The sequence below is a fragment of the Sceloporus occidentalis genome, unplaced genomic scaffold (genome assembly GCF_023333645.1).
Source record: "Sceloporus occidentalis isolate IW3139 unplaced genomic scaffold, rSceOcc1.0.p SCAF_282, whole genome shotgun sequence".
Classification (NCBI taxonomy): Eukaryota; Metazoa; Chordata; class Lepidosauria; order Squamata; family Phrynosomatidae; genus Sceloporus; species Sceloporus occidentalis.
In genome coordinates, this window is record NW_028317262.1 from 791,056 (window position 1) to 810,338 (window position 19,283).

Here is a 19,283-nt window from a genome sequence, read left to right on the forward strand (position 1 = left end):
GTAAAGTGTTTGGACTATGGCTTTAACAACAAAGCAAATCTCAGTAAGCACCAGAGCGCACACAGGTTACAAACTGTTTCTTGTATTAAGAGCATAAAAGGTGTCTTACATAGAAATCAAACCTCATGAGACATCAGTTGGTTCATAGCATAGAGAAGGCATATGCTTGTTAAGGACAAGTTTCGTGCTTTTTTAAATCAGGCAGCTCTGACTCCGTTTTGTGTTTGCGTGAGTATAACATACATGTTTTCCAGCTCGATGTATTTTGACGTTACATTGAGAACAAGAACCTGAACAATGGAAATTAGTCTTTTGTTCTCTACAACAACCTGGATAGTGGGAGTAGGAGTTGGCTACTTCCACAACAAGAGCCTGAATACAAGGACAATATGGTAGTCGTGGGGGTTGTATTCTGTGGCCACCAATTTAGAGTCAGAAGTTTATATATACTGGCTGTTCAAAACCATGAGGGACAGACCTTCCATATGGGGGGAAGAGCAGGCAGTACCAAGCCTCCAGGATGACCAGAAGTCCCTGTTCTCAATAGACAAGACCCCAGCTCTAACAAGACTTAAGGGGGAAATCTGTGTAAGGTCTGTGAGTGTTACAGGAGAAAATCCAGATACCAATCCGGGAAGCCGTATAGGACATCCTAACAACTGCTGCCCATACAGAGGAGCCTAAAGGAAGCAATCAGCACAGAGATGTCCATAAAGGATCGCAGTTACTGTTGAACTCATTCTCAGAGTCACAGGTGCCAAATGTTTTAAATGCACAGTCCTTTACTTTTTATCTTATTGTTATGAGGGTGGAAAAGTAGTTTATTGTAAGTATTTGTGTTGTATAAACTTGTGTTGTTTGTGTTTCTTTCCTCATCTCCCCGATTAATATTAAGAAATAGGTTTTTTTTCTACGTGGAGCTTTTCTCCTTCTGCTTATTAGAAGCATTCGGCCCATCCGGTCTGGCCAACCTCTGAATACGTTCCTTAGTCCCGGCCTTTTCTTATATCTAGCTTAGCCTTATGCCTGTCCCTTGTTTGCTTAAATGTCTTCACTGTATTAACATCTACCACTTCTGCTGGAATGCTATTCCATGCATCTTCTAGCTTAAGACTATGTCCTCTTGTTGCGGTAGTGTTTCTCCTTTTAAATAAACTTTCTTCCTTTATCCAAATGTTTCTATCGTATGCCCCGTCTGTCTGGTCTTCCATGCTATATATACAGCATATATGTATATAGCACAGTGTATATATAAATATATGTTAAGATCCTTTAACGTTTCCTGGTAAGTGTTTTTTCCTGTAATCCATGAAGCAGTTTAGTAGCCCTTCTCTGAACTTTCTCTAACACATCTATATCCTTCTGGAGATCCGCTCTCCCGTACTGTACACAATACTACAAGCGAGGTCTCAATGGCATGAGCTCTGCCCTCTCTCTACCACTAATACCTCTCTTTATACAGCCCAGCATTCCCTGCTGCTCTATTACATTGTCTTTCTACCTTTAATTCCCTGAAATAATTACCCCTAAACCCCTCTCCTCACATGTTGAGGATAGGACAGTACCAAATATTCTTTACTCTGCCGTCGGGGGTATTTATGACCTAGACACGTTACTTTGCCTTTATCCACATTAAATCATTTGCCTTTTGGCTTCTCCCTCCAGGAACATCAACCCGGCTGCAAATCTCTGAGCCATCAGCAACAAGACAGACCTATCCAGCAAGAACTTCTAATATCACTAATAAAAATATTAAGGAGATCGGGTCCAGATAGAGACCACCGAGCTTCCCGACGTAAAACCCAGGGCCTTAGAAAGGGTGCAGCTGCGAGGGGGCGCACAGCCACCCGATCAGCAGCTGCAGCCTCCAGGACTGGTTGGGGAGATGACAGATCTCTCTAACCAGCCCTACGTTAAGGTTGCCATCCAAACACATTGGGCAAACTGGGTAGTTGCCCAGGGGCCCAGAATTCTAGGGGACTCATGGTGAATCACACTGCTGCCAGCAATGTGATTCACCATGATGCCCCTAAAAAAAACCCTGGGCCGGTTTTTAGGGGACTGCTGAGGCAGCTGCACAAGTGGGCTTTCCCCAGTGCGCACCCAGGCACCATCAGCGCTGGTCTGGGGAGGTGGTGTCCGATGAGCAGGGCTGGATGGGGAGATCACAGTTCCCCTCTAACAGGCCCAACATTAGGGAGCGCGAGGTCTGTCAATTCAGACCTCGGCTTCCGCACTCCCTAATCACTACGTGCCGCCACTCTGCATCAATAGCCGACCCATAGTGATGAGGGAGCACTATAGCAGAGGCCTGGAGTGACAGACCTCATGCTCCCACCACAGGATGGAACATGGGAAAAGTAAGAGATGGGGAGAAAGGGGTGTAAGCGCAGTGTATGTGTAAGAGAAGTGTAGGTATTTATGAAAAAAGAATCAAAAATGACTTACTGTTGCCTCCTGACCACATATGTGAGATATGTCAGTGTTACCTGGTCATGAGAGATGCTGTCAGGTGTGTAGGGTTGGAGCACAGCGCAGAGAGACACCAGGCAAACAGCACATGCAAAGTCCGTATAAGCAATGGTTTATTCCACTGAGCAGTGAGAAAAAGGTATAATCAGTACCGTACAGCAATCCGTGGTCAGGGCTTTGAGAATATCAGCAAAGTCCATAAACAAGCCAAGGTCAAAGGCCAGAGAATCCAAAAAAACTAATATCAGCTATAAGGAAAATACAGGAGGGGATTTGAACAATCAAGTGACAATGCATGAGTGCTGGGGGTTTAAATAGTCTGCCAAAACAATGCTCCTCCCACCAGCTCCTAGAGATCCTCCCCTCACCTATAGGCACTAGTTAGTGACCTGTCAGTCACCACTTGTCCCGCCCCTGGTCAGGGGGTGCAGGACACGCCCCCCGCCATCACCTCATGCTCGCCGCACTAGAGGCCGGGGATGCGGCCTAACATAGGCCTGAGCGGTCCGCGACCGTGTGGTTCATGGACGAATCTGTGGACACGCGATGGTCTTCCTGCTGGGTAGAGACCCCCGCGGACGACGGGGGCATGAGGTAAGACCCTGACAGACAGCCAAATCATTCTTTGTGTATAGGTATGCATTTATAGCTGCTTGTATACGTCACAAACAAAACCGCAATGTGTGTTCAGCAATGTGTTTGTGAGGTTATTTGGGGGGCTAAAAGGCCACATTTGGGACATGCGCTGTTCAGATTTTTTAACATCTGGTCCTTCTGTCCCCATGTCCTATTTGAGACATCTTTGAAGCTGGCCAATTAAATTTACCCCATCAAACCATGTATATTTAAAACTAGACATTCCAATGTATTTCAAATGGTGGTATTTCAACTATTTCCACCCACTAATTCTACCACTAGCTTTTATCATTTGTGGTAGTAATTTTTTGAGGGTTTTTTTTCACAAACGTTACTTATAATAAATTATGAAGGATAAGAGCGTCCCGCTCCTGGGTTCGTATGGTCTATAAAAAAGGTTGAGAGGGAAATGAGGCAGTAGGAGAAGCTGTTTGGGTGAGGATTTCATTAGATTGATGTGATTTTTTTGGAAAATTCCAGTTAAACCAGGGCCTTAATGAGCCATATATTACAGTTCACTTTGGCAAAAACAATTCTGCAAGTGAAAGGTGGGCAGGGTTATGGGAAATTACTTGCAGCCTCATTAAAACATCATCTGTTTTCCCGGCTTTTAGCTAGATTTGGGGAATATCCTCACATTTACTACACCAGTGGGGTCACCAAGGGCTGGAGAAGCAGTGCCACAATTCAAACACTCTACAGAGAATTCCAACTAATTGTTAACAAGAACTTACAAAATCGGCTTCTTTTTCTGAGCCACACCGTAAAATCACTTAGTATAATCTGTAATATTAAAGGTCCAGGAATAATTAGTTTAAACCAAAAACACAGAAAGGCCACATGGGGAACTAAGAAAGGCTCCTCCTAGGTAAGAAGCTACACATTTATGACGATGCTAGTGGCCACTTGTACGAACTTTAAGAGAAAACCAACCTGAAATTACCACCAATTACCTCCATCGCTGGTCGTCCTATAGTATCTTGTATCTCTCATCTGTGTGTTTAGATATCAAAACCATTTTATTAAAGAAAATAAACTGGTTTGGTCTAAAGTGAATCCCAAAATGCTGTTATAGGGAGGTCCATTCAAAATATTTCCTTCAGAGAACATGGATAGGACTTGTCTACGACACGAACCAACCGATGTCTAATGAGGTCTGACTTTTGGGTAACACGCCTTTCACGTTTCACGTACAAGAAAGAGTTTTTACCCCGTGTGTTCTCTGGACACAGATGCTTTTTTTTAAACTATAAAATCTGCTGCAGTCCTCATACTCTTATAGCTTCTCCCCGGTGTGAATTTTGAGATGTTGACCAAGGTTTGAGTTACTTTTAAAACATTTTCCACAGTCAGCACAGGAATAAGGCTTCTCCCCAGTATGAATTCTGAAATGCTGAACAAGGTGTGTGTTACATCTAAAACATTTCCCGCACTGAGAACAGCAATAAGGCTTCTCCCCGGTGTGAATTCTGAAATGTCGAGCAAGGTTCGAGTTTACAGTAAAACATTTCCCGCACTCGGAACAGGAATAAGGCTTTTCTTGAGTGTGAATTCTGAGATGTCGAACAAGGTATGAGTTCCTGTTAAAACTCTTCCCGCACTGGTGACAGGAATAAGGTTTCTCCTGTGTGTGAATTTTGAGATGTTGAACAAGGTGTGAGTTACTTTTAAAACATTTCCCGCACTCTGAACAGGAATAAGGCTTCTCCCCAGTGTGAATTCTGAGATGTTGAATATGCTGATGCCTAATGAGCTGAGATTCAGAATGAGAAGTTCTCCAGCAGTCCAGAGAGGAGGCCGCCGATCTATCATGGATGGTCTGATGTTGAAGAAGATCAGAGTCACTGGTAAACCGTTCCTGACACTCGGGGCAGCTATATGTACCCTCATCGGGGGGTGTTTCACGCTGAAAATGTGTGTTACTGGTTTGGGTTTTATCAGTAGAAGTAGATCCCTTGGGTTCGGTTGGGATCCAATAATCTTCATTGGAAGCGGATTCCTCCTTTACGTGGACAGACGTATTATCCCCCCCGTCGTGCTCTGTGTGCGTATCGGGGGCTGAGACATTTCCGTCTTCATCTGAGGGGGATCCGTCCTCATTACGAGTCGATGTGAGCTCTGTCTGTGGAGACTCCGCCGGGTCACAAATGTCTGTCTCTTCACATGAGGCGGATTCCTCCTTAATAAAATGAGACGTCTTACAGTCCAGCGGAGAATTAGGGGCTCGATCTCTGACCTCGGACGCGTCTGTCGGAGAGAAATCATCAAATTAAGTGAAGCAGCCCAAACAAGTAGATTTCAGTCTCTTTTAGATAAATGTGTTCTACCTGCGGAGACGCCGCCATTTCTAAACGCTCCCCGTCTGCCAGGATCTGTTTCCCTGTTATACTAATATTTTCAGATTGTCTTAAAAGAGAACGGCGGCCATCACCGCTTTTATGTGTTACTAATATCAGTTAGTGAACTGCCTACAGCTTGTGTGATGTCTTCCTCTTGGAGATATTTAAGGATCACGTTGGGGAAGATTAGTGGCAGCCTGTGGCAGAACCAGCATGATCTGATCGATTCCCCTTCCTGAAGTTTTCTACATTCTCCTCCCCAACCCTTACAAAGGCTGCCAGAACCAATCAACATCAAGTAGCAGGAAACAGTACAATACGTTAGGAAGTTTCCCTTTAACAATAGGGGAGAGAGAACTTTTGTTCTCATGATCTGCATTATTATTCCTCCTCATTACATTAAAATGGCCGCTCCTATAGTCTACGGTTTCTTTACATATATATTGGTTCCATCTGTGGATTACATGGGTTTAGTGTATAGAGGTTGAACATGGAGGATCTGAGAAAAGGGGCAGATCTGCTTTAATCAGCGACAGTTCTCAAGGTTGCCTTATTGCCGAGTATTTATTATACGGACCTCACATTTTACACGTTATTTGTTACAGTGAAGATGCCTTAATATCTACACACAGACCGCAGGGATTAAACCTCTTACCCGGAGAGCCGCGGGGCTGGTGGGTCTCCATCATCACGTCCCTGTAAAGCTCCTTGTGTCCTTCTAAATACTCCCACTCCTCCATGGAGAAATAGACGGTGACATCATCACACCTCACAGGAACCTGAGACACACAATGAGCCATCACCATCCAGACACACGCCTCGGTGTTACTGTATAACGTCCCGTTCCCAGCAGCGCTCACCTCTCCAGTCAGCAGGGACATCATCTTGTTGGTCAGTTCCAGGATCTTCTGCTCGCGGTTCCTCTCTTGGGTCGGCGAGTGAGGTGGAGGCACCGGGCTGGGGCTCTGGGTCCCGGGGGGTCCGTCTGACACACGGGGGCCGTCGCTGGGTGGGACGCAGTCACTGGGCTTCCTCACAATCATATAATCCTGTATATCGGGAAAGATATTGAAATATCGATGAGCAAAGAAACATCTGAGCTGCAGTTTGTGGACAGAACGACATCCATGTTCTGGCCCCAGAGACACCGGCCCCTCACCTCTCCGCTCAGCAGGGAGATGATCTCCAGGGTGAGGCTCAAGATCTTCTCAGTCACTGGATCCTTGTCCATGTTCAGTCCCAAACCGGACTCTTTCCTGGGTCACCGCGTTTGGCGCTCAGACGCCTCCCTGTACCACAAATTCTAATAACGTGACGGCAAAAAGACAAAACCCCCAAAGAGAGCGCAGCAGCCGTCACATCACCCGGCACAGGGTCACTGTATAGGACGGTCTCCTCCGTGACTGACACTCACCTGTCAGCTTCCGGGTTACTGAGGAAGGAGAATTGTCCCCTCCCCCAGCATTTACCTGCACAGTCCTGCCAGGGGTCACAGGGAGAGTGTCAGCTCCTGGACCCAGACTGGCCGTCCCCCAGCATTTACCTGCACACACACCTGCCAGGGGTTACAGGGAGAGTGTCAGCTCCTGGGGTAACGCTGCTCCTCAAATCCCAATGCAAGCATCCCCAGGATGCGTTTCTACAGGCTTTAGTTATAGGTTACTTCCGGTTTGCGTTCCAAGCCCCTGCAGTACTTCCTGTGCATCGAGAAGCCGCAGACCGGGTGCCCTGCTGTGAGGATTACTGGGATTTGAGTCATTATTGGCGGACATAGGAGTGCTAGGAGTTATCTATTTCCTGTTTAAAGCTATCAGAGCCCAGTGCATGATGGGAGACAGGTGGAGGGTTAGCTGGATGATAGGAATTGCACTTATTTTCCTTTATTTGAGAGGAGACAGGATTGTGATGGGAGTGGTAGTCCTTGTGTGTATTGTGAGGCAGAAGCTGGGTGTGGGGATTATAAAGGAGTGCTGGGGATTATAGGAGTTGTAGTTCTCTTTATAAAGCAGTCATGTGACATCTCCAGGCCCTGAGCTGCACAGATAGGGATTGTGGGGATTGCAGATCATTCACAGGCAGCGCCATCCAAATAATTCGTATCATTTAATGAAGTCACTAAATTCCTGCTCTGTCTGTGGCCCTCGGGGCCAGAACTGGACACCACGGCGCTACAGGGTATAACGGGGGGTTACACAGAGTGACCCTGCAGTCTGCAGAGCCTTGGCGGGTTGTGGGGGGCGCCGTAATCACCCAGAAACCCGCTTCCCCAAAGAAACAAACGCTTTTCTGGTAAGTTGGTTAAAAGCGAGATCCCAGAAGATCTTCCGCTGCAGCCGATGTCACCCCCGGGGCTCTGTACTTTTTATTTACGGGAAACGGCTATTATGCGTGAAGCTGCCGGCGTTTGGGGTGTATAGCTGGGTTTTACCTAATTTCCATCTAGTTTGTCAGAGCTGCCTCTCCCAGTAAAAGCACAGACTGAGGTTGCGGTTCCCAAAATATACTTTATTCAAGAGATAAATAACATCCCGCGGCTGCAAACATTTGGGAATGTTATGGTGGGTACAAGCTCTTATGCGAATGATCTGGCCGGCGTCTGTCTCGCAGGATCACCGTATTTACAGGCACAGACTGCGGTCTAAAGAAAACAACCCGTATTAATATGTAAAGGGTTAACAGACAGTTCCCGTTTCTTCACACAAAGGGCCGGCACGGGCAGCTTTTCCTAATATAATACCTGCCAGGGTCAATGTCGGAAGGCGGCTGGCTAGTGTGCTGCGAGGCGCTATATACGAGACGCTATAACTCATATATATATATATATCGCGCGTTGTATTATGTTGTCTAAAAACAGCACTGGCTGCACGCTCACTTCTCTATTCTTTCTCTAACGCTTCGCTTGACTTCGCTTGGAATCCAGACAGGTGTTCTTTAGTTTCTGCGGTTAGATTGTAAAGGTTAGGGTTAGTTCTTTCTAATTCCTCCCCACTACATACATTAGTATTTATCTTGCAAATGACCTACAGAACTCCGATGCGAGTCAACGGGAGACTGAAATAAATGGGACGAGCAGCAGCCAATCACATGGATGTTTCCATTCACTGAATCGAACAACAGCGCTATATGTATAAAATCAGCAGGAGCCGACGTGACACATCCAGACTTATTAACCCAGCTGCAGTTTAATGTTAGAATGGGGGAGAGCGCGGCGGCTGCAGTTTAATGTTAGAAGAATGGGGGAGAGCGCGGCGGCTGCAGTTTAATGTTCAGAAGAATGGGGGAGAGCGCGGCGGCTGCAGTTTAATGTTCAGAAGAATGGGGGAGAGCGCGGCGGCTGCAGTTTAATGTTAGAAGAATGGGGGAGAGCGCGGCAGCTGCAGTTTAATGTTAGAAGAATGGGGGAGAGCGCGGCGGCTGCAGTTTAATGTTCAGAAGAATGGGGGAGAGCGCGGCGGCTGATTAAAAGGTAGGAAGGCATAAAGAAAAATCAAGGAGGGTGGCGGGTGAATAGTGAGGGGCATTAGTAGCAGAAAGGGAGGGGTTAGGGTTTTGCCCCTTGACCAATCTCAGGTTTTGGAAAGCCCATCTCCACTGGAGAGCGAGCAGAGGAGGCGACTAAAACGGGGCATGGTGTGAAGCATAAAACTGATCAGGAAAGACAGGAATCTCAATATGTGCGGGTTAAGGGAGAGAGGAGAGGGCAGAGAAAGAGTGAGAGGATGGGAGAGAGAGCGTGAGAGGATGGGAGAGAGAAAAGAGACCTTTAAAAACATGAAAACATTAAAGAACAGAAAGGGAGTTTATTGCTGACGAGGAGAAATGTTACAACAAAAGGCCATAAAATGAAACTAGAGGCTTAGATGGAATTAAAGTAGGGGTGGGAGAGCCACCCCACAGAAGTGGTAGAGGGTAATACAGTGAGGGTATTAAACATGCACGGGATAGACATACAGCTCCTGAATCAAAGTCAAGACCACGGATTAAGACAAGCGCAACGGCCAACTAGATGGCCTGGATGTGGCTGATCTGCCCTCAGGTTTTATCGAGCAATTCTTCTTGCGTTAGGGAAATCAGTATACGTGGTGGGGGATTAAATCAGACAGAATCATAATTCTCTCATCCCCAGCAACTAAAGAAGATCTATACGTATTTACACACAAGTGAAACGCGTCGGAGTAAAACATCTAATGGAATCAAATAATATAAATCGCTATAAAAATACAAAAACTATTTTGAGGGTGTTTTAAGGTCTGCAATGTGCGACGTCACACGGGTCTTGGAGAAGAGAAACCTTGGAGCCATCTCCCGGTTGAAATCTACTTAACCAGACATAACACTCGTTCGGTGCTTATGGTTTATGAAGGCGGTCGCGCATGCAGACACTGTGTCACACACTGTGCGTTTTCTGATGCGTTACCAGGTCTGATTTCTTTGGAAAGCAGGCTGTGCATTCAGAGCATTCATGGCTTTTCTTCCCTGTGTGCGTTTTCTGATGCGCAATCAGAATGGAGTTCTTTGTGAAACGTTTTCCACACTCAGAGCACATGAACGGCTTCTCCCCGGTGTGAATCCGCCGATGGGCAACCAGAAGAGAGTTCTTGACGAAGCGCTTCCCGCAGTCAGAGCAGCCATAGGGTTTCTCCCCGGTGTGGATGCGCCGATGCGTGACAAGATCAGATTTAATAGCGAAACGCTTCGTGCACTCCGGACAAGCATACGGCTTCTCCCCCGTGTGAATCCGCTGATGGTTAACGAGATCGGACTTTTGGATAAACCGCTTTCCGCAGTCGGGACACCCAAACGGTCTCTCCCCCGTGTGGATTCTCAGGTGGGTGATCAGATTTGTTTCTTTAGAAAAACATTTCCCGCATTCGTAACAAGAGTACGGCTTCTCTCCCGTGTGAACTCGAAGATGTGAATCTAGAACAGATTTACGAGCAAAGCATTTCCCGCACTGGGGGCAGGAAAATGGTTTCTCCCCTGTGTGGGTCCTTTCGTGTATAACCAGACCCGCCTTATAGGAATACTCCTTTCCACATCGGGAGCAGCTAAACTGCTTCCGCTTGTGAACAGTCTGATGCTCTGCCAAGTCCCACTGACTGGTGAAGCTTTTGGGACAGTGCGGGCAGGGGTATCTGCTCTCTGATTGGGCGGGTGGTTGGAACGCGGCGTTACAGGTTTTGTTGCATCCTCTAAGACCAGCACGTTTACGTAGCTCGCATCTGGTCAGAGTAGAAACGTCTCCACCATCGCACGAGTCCTCAGATTCCTCTTTAATTTGAACAGCTATGTACTCTATCTCCGTGTCTTCTTCAGGTGTAGAATTACCTTCGACTTCTTCCTCCTCGCCGGAGTCTCCGGATTCACACTTGATTCGAATCGCTCCGCATTCTGTTGTATTAATGTCTCTGTCTTTTTCGGCCTTAATATTATTGGCCACGAGGTCAGTCTGAAAGGATTCTGCGTTATATTCTCCCTCGTCATCCTCCAACAGCGTAGAAAATGGATCCGGGAGATCTGTTGGGCGGAAATATATTTGTATCGTTTTCCAGAACAGGTATTTTCGATGGGTTATTTGCCTGTATATACACGTAATGCCGACAACTTACCTTCATCACTAGGAGAGGGCACGCCACGCGTCATGTCACCACACTTACCTGGTGAGAGAAGGGGCTGCTTGTTTTCCATCGCCATGTTCTCATACAGATCTCGGTGTCTCTCCTGATAACTAATCATCGCCTCTGCTTTTATGAAGAGACAGGGTTAACAGGACTGCGCTCCCAATTCATAACACTGCGGCACCTGCCAACTCCGGTGATGACGAAGCCCCGCGTCACCGTAAGTTACGTGGTGAGGTATTAGCCCACGTTTTGTGAATTCCATCTGTGAGTACACCGCATTGGGCTTTTACTTACTACAGACAGCGCTGTAGGAACGTCCGCCAATAAATCCAGTATACAAATCGGCAATAAGGACCCAAAATCATCTGTGGAATGAGGTTCCGGGGCCCCTGAAGAAAAGAAGGCGCACTGTTAGAGAGGATACCGTAATATGGGGGTGATCTGATTTAATGACTGAACCCAGTTTACGCCAGTATAACCTCAAACCAATCCGAATCACACAAAGAACATAATCTGATTTAATGAGTAAACCCGGTTTCCACCAGTATAACCTCAAACCAATCCGAATCACACGAAGAACATAAATCCTTACCGTGAAAACGGAATTAGGGTTTCATCAGCATCCGGACATCCCAAACGAATTTAGTCCGATTTAAGTAGTAGTGGCCACGATCCACCTCCGGGTTCTGAACACAGAAAAACGAGCCCACATGACATCAGCGAATGCGTCCCAGCTTGCGTTCCACCCCACGTCTGCTGTTACCGCCTATCTGCTATCGCAGCTATTCGCCCAATTCAAACATGGCTACCACGTAACAACAGCTTGAGTCCGGAAGTCACCCCGAATCCAATGCACAGTAAGAAACGAGGTGCGCGTTTGGAGATGAAGTGCGCAGTCGCGCATGCGTCCTGAAAAACTATACGAGTCTGCGCAATGTAGGCTGCGTCCTCAACGCATATGCGCAGTAGAGACGCAATGAAGGAAATTGAGCATGCGCACTCTAGCCCTGTGTGCAAAACGCCTGCGCAGTGTGTTCTTCGCGGGGTAGAATGCGCACTCGCAGTGTGAAGTACAGCGCTTCCGTGGACGGCAAGCTGCGTGACCTCCGACTTGGAGGAATTTGCGACCGGGAGGCGGAGAGACGGGAAGGTATGAGTGCCCGGTATGTTATAATGCAGCCCGGCACCCCAATATGCAGGCCGAGCTATTTCAATTTACAGACGATGTTTATGCCCCGGCATGCTTTAAGTCGAGGGAGGGGTTTATGTTGCGTTCCATGTGATTGGTTACATTACTTTGGAGTGGAGTCCCACATTCCTAGGGTTGCATTTACCCCCTGTTGGGATCATTTGTGGCCTCCCTGACCCACTGAACAGGATTTAATGCTGAGCATCCGCATCCTCCATGTAACAGGATGTCAGGGTGCAGAGTGGGGTTTTGGGGGGTCAGTATAGTGAATGGGAGTGGGGTATATGGAACGACACATCTTACCACTATCCTCATCAATGGTGTCAGAAGAGCGCCCCCAATTCAGCTCCAGTAAAATAGCCACGCAGGATTGGGGTCCTGAGGATTATATATCCTATAGGGCTGGGACCCCCAATATTTCTAGTGTTTGCTGGGTGTGTGCTCTCTGCCCCCCCTCCCCAACTGCAAGGGGACGCAAACCAATGCGATTTAACCCGTGAATCTCCTTCCAGCTTCATGCTAAAGCGAAACCTGTACGTTGAGGAAGATGACAGAGAAGACATTATTACCCCCCTCTGGGATTATCTACCCGCTGAATGGACAGGTAGGGACGTTATTACCCCCCTCTGGGATTATCTACCCGCTGAATGGACAGGTAGGAAGGTTATTACCCCCCTCTGGATTTATCTACCCGCTGAATGGACAGGTAGGAAGGTTATTACCCCCCTCTGGAATTGCCTACCATCTGGACAGGTAGGGTATTATTACTCCCCCTCTGGAATTATCTACCTGCTGGGTGGACATGTTAAAACCCCCTCAGTAATCACCTACCGGGTGAATTGACAGATGGGGACATTATTATTATCGGGGGTACCATAAGGGGTTGGTGAAAACTTGCTGTTGATTTTCTGAGTTGCTGAAGATTTTTCTGAAGAAATGACTCTGAACCTCTCCATTTAGGGCCGGTGCGAGTTCGAGGAGGTGGCCGTTTACTTCTCCGAGGAGGAGTGGGGATGTCTAACGGGAGAAGAGAAGGAGCTTTACAAGGAGGTGATGATGGAGAATTACTGGACCCTCCGCTCTCTGGGTGAGGATCTCCCACTTGCAGTCTGACGTGTAACGTGTGATCTCACGTCCTGTAAATCATACGACGTCCGTGTAGCGTTTTTTGATCGAGGTGCTGATCTTGTCCATGATTTCACTTTGCGTTTACAGGACAGATCAGGGCGACACCTCCAATCATATCTGTTATTGAACAAGGGAAAGAGCCGTGTGTGAGGGGTCTCCGGCCTCCCAGCGAGACAGACGGACCTTTAAATATCCACCACAGTAAGTACCAAGCTGAGTAGTGAAAGTACGTGTAGAGGGCCTCAGTTTTTGCATGCTGGCTTCTGGACATCATACGTCCTCTTCTGAGAAGAGTGGGGATACAATGTGCCTAAAGGGGTGTTGGCGCCAGAATGAGAAGGCAACTGGTGTTAGTTGAATGTGTGTAATGGTATGGTGAGGTAGGACCCCAGATGGCGGAGTGGGCCAGGCCAAACAGGAACCAGAAAGTCAGAGAACCAACCGGGTCAGACAGGTAATCAGGATAAGCCAAATCAGAATCCAGAGACGAGGTCAACAAGCCGAATCAATACCAGACGAGCAGGAATCAGGAGCCGAATCAGAGAGACAGGAACGAGGTCAACAAGTCGGGTCAAACCGGAGCAGTCAGTAACAATCTAATGCACAAGCAAGCAGCAAAATACACCAACCAAGGGTGACCCAGAAGAGGAAGTCCCAGGTAGAAATAGGGAGAGATGGAGGTGTTTCCCCGCAGGTAGAGGTCACCCGAGGTTATAAGAACACGTTACAGATGTAACGTGTAATATTATGTTTTGACCACACGGTGGCGCTGTGCTACCTGGTGAAGACGCCGACCGGGTAGCGGTGGTACTCGCTGCCCGGGAAGCCGGCCGAGGAGGAAGCGTTGCGGGACCGGAGAGGCAGGTAAGTCCTTACAATGTGTTTCTCTAAACTCGCTTGGTCCATGATCAGCCTAATCCTATTGCCCTGTTTTCAACAGCTGAAGCAGACGGTGTAACTACAATCAGACAGACTGAGACTGCTCTATCTCCAGCGTGCTTAAGTGACAGCTCCGATGCTGCACGTTGCTGTGCAAAGCGAAGACGGAGTCCGTGTATCGACCAACGCAAGAAAATGAAGGCGACGAGCTCTGTGCCCCAGGAATCGACTTCTCAGCAACTTCACATCTCTAGACCGGCTGAGCAGCCTCGTTTTGACAAGGAGCCAACATTAGAGAGAGTCCTTCCTGAACATTCTACATTCACGGCACGGAACGCACATCCATCTGTGTGTATTAAGGAGGAACCAGAAAAGGACAATCCGGCAGAAACATCGTCTTCCCCAGCTTCCCGAGCACACGCGGAATACACATCTACTCAGATTAAACAGGAACCAGCAGAAGACAATCCTGCCCCAGCTCCTCGAACACACACAAAATACACGTCTACTCAGATTAAACAGGAACCAGCAGAAAATCCGGCAGAAACATCTTCCATAACCCCTAACCCCTCTATAGCTTCCACACCAGCAAGACATCCATCTACCCTCATTCCGGAGGAATCAGCCATTTATGAAGAAGGGAAGGTCACAAATGGTGAAGTTAATTCATCAGCGGAACAGACCCCGCGAGAATACACATCAACCCACATCAGGGATTTGGGTTTCTTTGTAAGAATCCTGAAAGGTTTTATATTTGCTGAGAGCGAGGCGTCTCCTACCAGAAATTCAGATCTTGGTATGCGGCCGAATGATCCCGAAAAGACCCGGCTGCCTTCTGAATGTAGGATAGTGTTTTCTTCTAACGGAAAGAATGCCCCCCACCAAGTAATTCACACGAAAGAAGCCTTTTCCTGTTCAAAGTGTAAAGAAAACTTTCAAAGTAAATCTGATCTGGAGACACACAAGGAGATTCATCTGTTGGAAGAAGGCTTTAGGTGTTTGGACTGCGGGAAGTGTTTTGACCACCGGTCCAAGTTAGCCGAACATCTCGTAAGTCAAAACCTTGCTTCCTCAGACTGTGTGAAGAAGGATCGCCCTAACGCTACCCATTTCAGAAAAGCCCTGCATATAGAGCAGCAGAGAACAAGCAACGGGGATCTTGTGACTTATGTGTCAATGAAGACCACCTCAGACAAGGAAAGGAACTTTGCAGGTGCTGAAGGTTGGCCACCCGCAGAACAAACACCGGCCACTGTTACCAGCAGTGATAAAACCACAGAAAACCCTGATTCCGAGTGTCACGAAGAACCCCACGGGGAGAGCAGTCATGGATATTTTACCAGAAGCGCAGGTCACGTTATTGACCAGGACAGCAACGAATTAGACAAGTGGCTTTCAGAGTATGAGAAAATGTCTTCCACGCCACGTCATATCCGCCGCCAGAGGATTCACAACCAGAAGGTCTATCCTTGCTCAAAGTGTAAAAAGACCTTTGAACAGAAATCAAACCTTCTTGCGCATGAGCAAATTCACCTGAGGGAAACCATATTCAAGGGTGCAACCCTCAGGAAACCTTTTGGTTACTCCGCTTTGTCTAACACTGGGGAACATGGTATCGACGGCACGTCTGCAAGCAAAGAAAATTGTTTGCCGGTGGCCTCTTTAGGAAGCGGTGTATCCGTAGGTCCACACCAGCCAAAAAATCAAGAGGTCAGGCGGCTGCACACAAGTTCCGACGGTCAGAGGCGTACAAATGGTGATGCCAACAAAAAAGAGAAGCTGACGTGTCTGGTGTGTGGGGAAAACTTTATCTATAACTCCGACCTCCTTTTACATCTGAGAGCTCACTCTGGAGCAAAGCCCCCCGAATGTTCCGGGTGTGGGAAGAGCTTTAAGAACTACGTGGACCTTGTCATCCACCAGAAGACCCACAGGGAAGGAAAAGAAAGCCCTGGGAGTGGAAAGTGTTCTGTCTGCCACAAACCATCAGGCAGGAGTGGAAGCTGGTAACCCCCCAAACTCTTTACATCTTATGAATCAGGACTGTTTCCTGCAGCCTCGTCTTCCGACATCGGAACAAGCACGTTTCAGCTGGGCTCGGCAGAATGAAAGCTTTGATATGCCCCAGCACAGGGTTTACAGTCCGCGGATCTTATAAGTGCACTATAGATTTTATTATGCGTCTCATGTGGCAGTCTCTGGGCTCATCTCCCATGTTGGGGTGATGGTGTCCTCCCTGCAGTCATAATAACGGGACTGATATGTTTTAACAAAGTGTATTAAAGTACCCTGGCAAGTGCAGATTTATTAGGACACACTTATATTCCCCATGTTACTGCCCAGCACATGTGGGGGGCATACGTAGCCGAGATGGTCCAGGGGTCTGTTGCGGAGGATGGGATTGTCATCACTATTTATTGACTAGTAGGACATTTGTAAATACTGTATATATTAAGTGTATTCTCTGTACATCTTTCCCTTACAAAATATTTTACTGAAATAAATACAAATGCGTAAGAATCGGGTACAGGTTCTGGTATTTTCTTAAACCCTTCCGCTCGCACTCTGAGGGATGTGATTTATTGAGACGGGAGGTCTGAATCTTTGCAAACTATAAAAAGGTCTACAGCAGGGCGGCCTTTCTTCGGGAACAAGTCAAATGTCGAGTGACAAGTAAATCAAAAGAAAGAGGGAAGAGCAGCAGCAGCTGCAGTTTAATGTTAGAAGAATAGGAGAGAGCGCGGCGGCTGCAGTTTAATGTTAGAAGAATGGGGGAGAGCGCGGCGGCTGCAGTTTAATGTTAGAAGAATGGGGGAGTGCGCGGCGGCTGCAGTTTAATGTTAGGAGAATGGGGGAGAGTGCGGCGGCTGCAGTTTAATGTTAGGAGAATGGGGGAGAGCGCGGCGGCTGCAGTTTAATGTTAGTAGAATGGGGGAGAGCGCGGCGGCTGCAGTTTAATGTTAGAAGAATGGGGGAGAGCGCGGCGGCTGCAGTTTAATGTTAGAAGAATGGGGGAGAGCGCCGCGGCTGCAGTTTAATGTTAGAAGAATGGGGGAGAGCGCCGCGGCTGCAGTTTAATGTTAGTAGAATGGGGGAGAGCGCGGCGGCTGCAGTTTAACGTTAGAAGAATGGGGGAGAGCGCGGCGGCTGCAGTTTAATGGTAGAATGGGGGAGAGCGCGGCGGCTGCAGTTTAATGTTAGTAGAATGGGGGAGAGCGCGGCGGCTGCAGTTTAATGTTAGAAGAATAGGAGAGAGCGCGGCGGCTGCAGTTTAATGTTAGAAGAATGGGGGAGAGCGCGGCGGCTGCAGTTTAATGGTAGAATGGGGGAGAGCGCGGCGGCTGCAGTTTAATGTTAGTAGAATGGGGGAGAGCGCGGCGGCTGCAGTTTAATGGTAGAAGAATGGGGGAGAGCGCCGCGGCTGCAGTTTAATGGTAGAATGGGGGAGAGCGCCGCGGCTGCAGTTTAATGTTAGGAGAATGGGGGAGAGCGCGGCGGCTGCAGTTTAATGTTAGTAGAATGGGGGAGAGCGCGGCGGCTGCAGTTTAATGTTAGAAGAATGGGGGAGAGCGCGGCGGCTGCAGTTTAATGTTAGAAGAATGGGGGAGAGCGCCGCGGCTGCAGTTTAATGTTAGTAGAATGGGGGAGAGCGCAGCGGCTGCAGTTTAATGTTAGGAGAATGGGGGAGAGCGCGGCGGCTGCAGTTTAATGTTAGAAGAATGGGGGAGAGCGCCGCGGCTGCAGTTTAATGTTAGTAGAATAGGAGAGAGCGCGGCGGCTGCAGTTTAATGTTAGTAGAATGGGGGAGAGCGCGGCGGCTGCAGTTTAATGTTAGTAGAATGGGGGAGAGCGCAGCGGCTGCAGTTTAATGTTAGGAGAATGGGGGAGAGCGCGGTGGCTGCAGTTTAATGTTAGTAGAATGGGGGAGAGCGCGGCGGCTGCAGTTTAATGTTAGTAGAATGGGGGAGAGCGCAGCGGCTGCAGTTTAATGTTAGGAGAATGGGGGAGAGCGCGGTGGCTGCAGTTTAATGTTAGTAGAATGGGGGAGAGCGCGGCGGCTGCAGTTTAATGTTAGTAGAATGGGGGAGAGCGCAGCGGCTGCAGTTTAATGTTAGGAGAATGGGGGAGAGCGCGGCGGCTGCAGTTTAATGTTAGTAGAATGGGGGAGAGCGCGGCGGCTGCAGTTTAATGTTAGAAGAATGGGGGAGAGCGCGGCGGCTGCAGTTTAATGTTAGAAGAATGGGGGAGAGCGCCGCGGCTGCAGTTTAATGTTAGAAGAATGGGGGAGAGCGCCGCGGCTGCAGTTTAATGTTAGTAGAATGGGGGAGAGCGCGGCGGCTGCAGTTTAACGTTAGAAGAATGGGGGAGAGCGCGGCGGCTGCAGTTTAATGGTAGAATGGGGGAGAGCGCGGCGGCTGCAGTTTAATGTTAGTAGAATGGGGGAGAGCGCGGCGGCTGCAGTTTAATGTTAGAAGAATAGGAGAGAGCGCGGCGGCTGCAGTTTAATGTTAGAAGAATGGGGGAGAGCGCGGCGGCTGCAGTTTAATGGTAGAATGGGGGAGAGCGCGGCGGCTGCAGTTTAATGTTAGTAGAATGGGGGAGAGCGCGGCGGCTGCAGTTTAATGGTAGAAGAATGGGGGAGAGCGCCGCGGCTGCAGTTTAATGGTAGAATGGGGGAGAGCGCCGCGGCTGCAGTTTAATGTTAGGAGAATGGGGAAGAGCGCGGCGGCTGCAGTTTAATGTTAGTAGAATGGGGGAGAGCGCGGCGGCTGCAGTTTAATGTTAGAAGAATGGGGGAGAGCGCGGCGGCTGCAGTTTAATGTTAGAAGAATGGGGGAGAGCGCCGCGGCTGCAGTTTAATGTTAGTAGAATGGGGGAGAGCGCGGCGGCTGCAGTTTAACGTTAGAAGAATGGGGGAGAGCGCGGCGGCTGCAGTTTAATGGTAGAATGGGGGAGAGCGCGGCGGCTGCAGTTTAATGTTAGTAGAATGGGGGAGAGCGCGGCGGCTGCAGTTTAATG

General features: G+C 48.4%; 1 protein-coding gene across 1 annotated transcript; it reads right to left on the reverse strand.

Moving 5' to 3' along the window:
• Nucleotides 1-9,834: 9,834 nt before the first annotated feature.
• On the reverse strand, nt 9,835-11,141 carry LOC149275539 (uncharacterized). The gene is made up of 2 exons (XM_089504657.1): nt 11,057-11,141; nt 9,835-10,964 (listed from the first exon to the last, which is right to left on the reverse strand). Exons 1-2 carry the CDS (start codon nt 11,139-11,141, stop codon nt 9,835-9,837), a joined length of 1,215 nt encoding a protein of 404 aa, XP_089360783.1.
• Between the last annotated feature and the right edge of the window lie 8,142 nt (nt 11,142-19,283).